Genomic DNA, 4,209 nt, shown 5'->3' on the forward strand with positions numbered 1-4,209 from the left:
TAGTCGCTCATATGTGTGTAAACAACCGTTAACCATTCACGGACAATCGTACGTATATGTGTGACAAATCTCAAGATATCTATAGTTAATAATCACAAATGCACGTATATAGTAACTTAACATACTAATGTCTTGTATATTTAAAATATGACTTTCTTATATGACAAAATAAAAAAAATATAAAAAATATGACTTTCTTATATCTCGTTAATTGAAAGCTAAGTAGTTCATTTTTCATAAAACATGTTGCTGAAATGCCTTAAAGAAGTTTGATTCCGGCAGATATAATTATCAATCGTAAAGAGTTATATATCAAACCGACAAAGAAAGATTTATAGATTAACCACCGCACGCGTTTATGAGATGATTAGTAAGAACAATGAACTTGAGCTAGCTTTGCCAGTGGAGATAAGATGATACATAGTGTACATGCTCACACAGTCATACTAATTAATAATAACTAATTAATCCTATCATGAGAATGATATATTTTGATCATCTCATTGTCCGTAACCCCCCAATCATGCATACGTGTTGAGAGTTTAGGTTTTGAAGAATAAGGCGCGTAATGCATGTCTTAATCATGCTGGGTTGGTATGTTCTCTAATCACATCTGTAATCTTGTAATATTTACAAGAATGAAATATTCCGTGGCTCCGGTAATATATTTTAACCGAAACTAAAACACATACATATATGCCTTCGGCCAAGGAAAACCTAAACCTATAAATAAATATGGCTTTGTCAAGGATCAAATGTACCAATCTATAGCTCGATTTACTGAGGAGGACTAAAATGGCAGGATACAATAATATTACTGCTGCATTTGCTGTGATGGTGATAGCTTTTTTGGTTTTCCGGCCGGCAAGCATGGTAGTGTTGGCAGATTATATCTTTGCTGTCGGAGAAGACACTGGCTGGAATGATCAACGTTATGATTACCAGGCTTGGGCTGATAACTATTTTTACAATCCTGGAGATACGCTATGTGAGTATTTATTAATTAGCAGTTGCTTCATCAATTTGCTGTAATATTAATTCATCTATATCATCACGTACGCATCTGTTTGCATCAGTTTTCGGACGTTTTGTGGGCTTTAATTTTATTTTCATGTTCATGCCTTTCTAAATTCATCACATGTGCTCTCTAATTTATTAATCAATCATAACCAAATATGATAACTTCGCTTATTTTTCAATTAATTGCTTACTGACAAAAAAATAACCTACAAGTTAACAACTGATTATGATTTATTAATTAAAGAATCTAAAGGCATACTCGAGTTTAGTGATTACTTAATGTACTCTAATTTTGAATTATATTGTTTTTTGTATTTACTTCTTTGATTGCATCCTTACCTTGTTTCTGCAACAGATATTGTTTCTGCAATTTATGAATAACAATTTACATCTTGTTTTTGTGTTTTTTTTCTTTTCAGTTTTCTTGTACGATCCAGGTCTATATGACGTTGTTGTTGCAGGCAGTGCTGAGTTGTTTGATGCATGTTCTATCGATCACAACTTGGGTTTTTATCATACTGGCCGGGACGAGTTAGTCTTGCCAACCCCTGGGACCTATTATTTCTTTGATAGGGCCACATGCAAAGATTTTCACATGAAGTTCTACGTGAATGTGAACTAAAAATGTCAATGGAAACCAAATATCTGCCTTTTCAACAAATCCAGCACCTTGGAGAGAAATGTCTTGGGAACCTCTTGTCTTTATAATACCAGTGCAAGCATAATAGTTTAAGACTTATGTTCTATATGGTTCACAATTATATTTGAGGTCTCGTTCAGTTAGTCTGTTTTATATTTTATTTTAGGAGGTATTGGTTTTGGTCCCCCTTCTTTTGTTCTTCTTAATTCCTTGATTAATAAGATGGATAGGGAGGCTTTATTCCTCTCCTATCCTCAATCATTCAGCAAAGAATAAAAAATAGGTTCACAATTTGATAAATGAAACTCAGAAGTAATGTGTAAAAATAGATTATACACATTTTGAATGCTTATTAAGTAAGAATTTAACCTACATAATTTTACATGCACTTGATACAACAATCACTATCTAGCTAATGGTGTAAAATTATAAGGGAAAATTCCACAAATGGTCACTCAACTATGACTCATTCGACACTTTGGTCACTCAAGTATTACACTGTCATTCACAAAAGTCACCCAATAGGCATTTTTTCTCACAACAAAGTGACTTTTGTGAATGACAGTGTAATACTTGAGTGACCAAAGTGATATATTTGAAACTTGAGTGACCAAAGTGTCGAATGAGTCATAGTTGAGTGACCAAAGTGTCTATTCTCCCAAATTATAAACCAATGTTTAATTGCAGTATCAGTTGTCATATTATATGATTTAATTGTAATGCACCTAAATTATTAATGAGAGTTAACTTGTCCATAACCATGACCAGACACAAATTCAAATTTGTGAGCGCTGGTTAAGGCTGGGTTGCCTTCTAACCCGCACAAGCCCTCTAAATTAGCGCCCTAGTACTATAATATATCAATAAGTAATCTAGTACATAAGTTAGGTCCATCTAGTTTCGTTACTGGAGTTGGAAAGTTATTGCCCTGATTAATTAAGCTGCCATAATCAACAACCACATCTACCGTTGCGAGCTACTCACTCTTTCATCTTCTACCATTGGGAGTTGATTTTGGAGGTGTAATGTAGGTCAGATCGAATTTAATTGGTTATGCAAACTAATAAACTATGTAGTTGTAAAATGGTGAGGTCTGAACTCTGAAGTACTATTGATCGAACTTATTGTGGTGAGCCGTACGATTTGATTAGTATGAAGCCGAACTATATCCTAAGCCCTACCATTTAAAAGGAGTAAAGAATATAGATGGTTCAATCGATTAGTGCGAGTGAGTATGAATGCGGAGGTTAATTACTTCCTTTCTTGATCTCTTTGCCTTCCTCGTTAGTTTCTTCAATTAACAATGTCACAGAACCAGTATATAGAGGGTTTCACGGGACTAATTATCACCTAGCTACGTCTCCAACATTTTAGAAAAAACTGGTCCAAGTCTCTGAACATTGTCCATTGACCATCATCTCGATCGACAAACATGACATACATTGAAACAAAAGTTAACAAATGACGAAGAAATTTCTTTTGAATCTGGCATACTTCTACAATCAATGATCATCCTTGTGCTTAGATTGTTAGCCCATGACTTGGTGCCTCACTAGATCGACCAATTTATAGAAAGACAAATTTTCCAACAGAGAATTTTTACATCATGGGTAATGTCAAAGAGGTACGGTGTTCAACTAGTAGCTAGAGCTTGCTAGCTAGAGGACAACAGCGGCACGCTTTGCTTTCAACTTTGTAGATCTTTCCTAACAAACGTACTAATTTTCACTCTTTTTCATGCCACAACAAAGACATAGGTTCGTACATTGGAAGTTTGAGATCTACAGCATTGTTGTGAATAATCCTATATTAGTTCATATATTCCAAGTTAGTTTCAGCAAAAGAGGAGAAAAATTATGTCCAAACCAATAAAGTTGTGTTTAGGGTTTGAAGAATTAATATATAAATTTAGTGTATATGCTAAAATAGATAATAAATAAGTTCTCCAAAATAGCAAATGAGTTAAAATAAAGAGTTTGTTAAACTCATTTAAGTGCTTAAAATTGTGAACCAATATTTATTAGTAAACATTGCAATTTAAAAAGAATAAAAATATGGATGGTTCATAATTTTTTTGTCAAACTAGATGGTTCATAATTTACATATACCTACCAATTTCCATCGATTAGAGTGAGTGAGTATGAAACTATGAATGCAGAGGTTATTTTTGGCTGCAGAAGCCACTTCGTTGACTCTTATATGTAAGATTAGATTATCTTCTAGCTTTGCACATGGAAGACCATGGCACATGTTTGGGGACACAGGATATACGGGATGTAGGTTCCTTCCTTCCTCTCTTTTTCTTCCAAGTAATTAGTTTATTCGATAAACAATATCACAGTGACTAATTATCATCTGGTCTCCACATATATTGAAAATTCACCATTGTTCCAAATCTCTAACATCATGGACCATGAAACAAAACTAAGACAGTAAGACATGTGCGTGCACATTCATCTAGTCCCAAGTGTTGGCCGGAGTCGAATTCGACACCATATAAATCGATCCATTGTCAATCACTCCTAATTTCAGGCTTAGACATTCTTTCT

General features: G+C 34.1%; 1 protein-coding gene across 1 annotated transcript; it reads left to right on the forward strand.

Annotated features, from left to right (window-relative positions):
• The first annotated feature begins 788 nt into the window (after positions 1 to 788).
• On the forward strand, positions 789 to 1,835 carry LOC133714589 (mavicyanin-like). The gene is made up of 2 exons (XM_062140736.1): positions 789 to 988; positions 1,440 to 1,835. The coding sequence occupies exons 1-2, from the start codon at positions 796 to 798 to the stop codon at positions 1,640 to 1,642; spliced, it is 396 nt and encodes a 131-aa protein (XP_061996720.1). The 5' UTR covers positions 789 to 795; the 3' UTR covers positions 1,643 to 1,835.
• Positions 1,836 to 4,209: the final 2,374 nt, after the last annotated feature.

This window comes from Rosa rugosa, chromosome 6 (assembly GCF_958449725.1).
Source record: "Rosa rugosa chromosome 6, drRosRugo1.1, whole genome shotgun sequence".
Lineage (NCBI taxonomy): Eukaryota > Viridiplantae > Streptophyta > Magnoliopsida > Rosales > Rosaceae > Rosa > Rosa rugosa.

Excerpts from the sequence above, each read along its gene's own strand:
- LOC133714589 (XM_062140736.1), top strand. The coding sequence starts at position 796 with ATGGCAGGATACAATAATATTACTGCTGCATTTGCTGTGATGGTGATA. Across the intron at positions 989-1,439 it reads CAATCCTGGAGATACGCTAT|TTTTCTTGTACGATCCAGGT; the intron begins GTGAGTATTTAT and ends TTTTCTTTTCAG.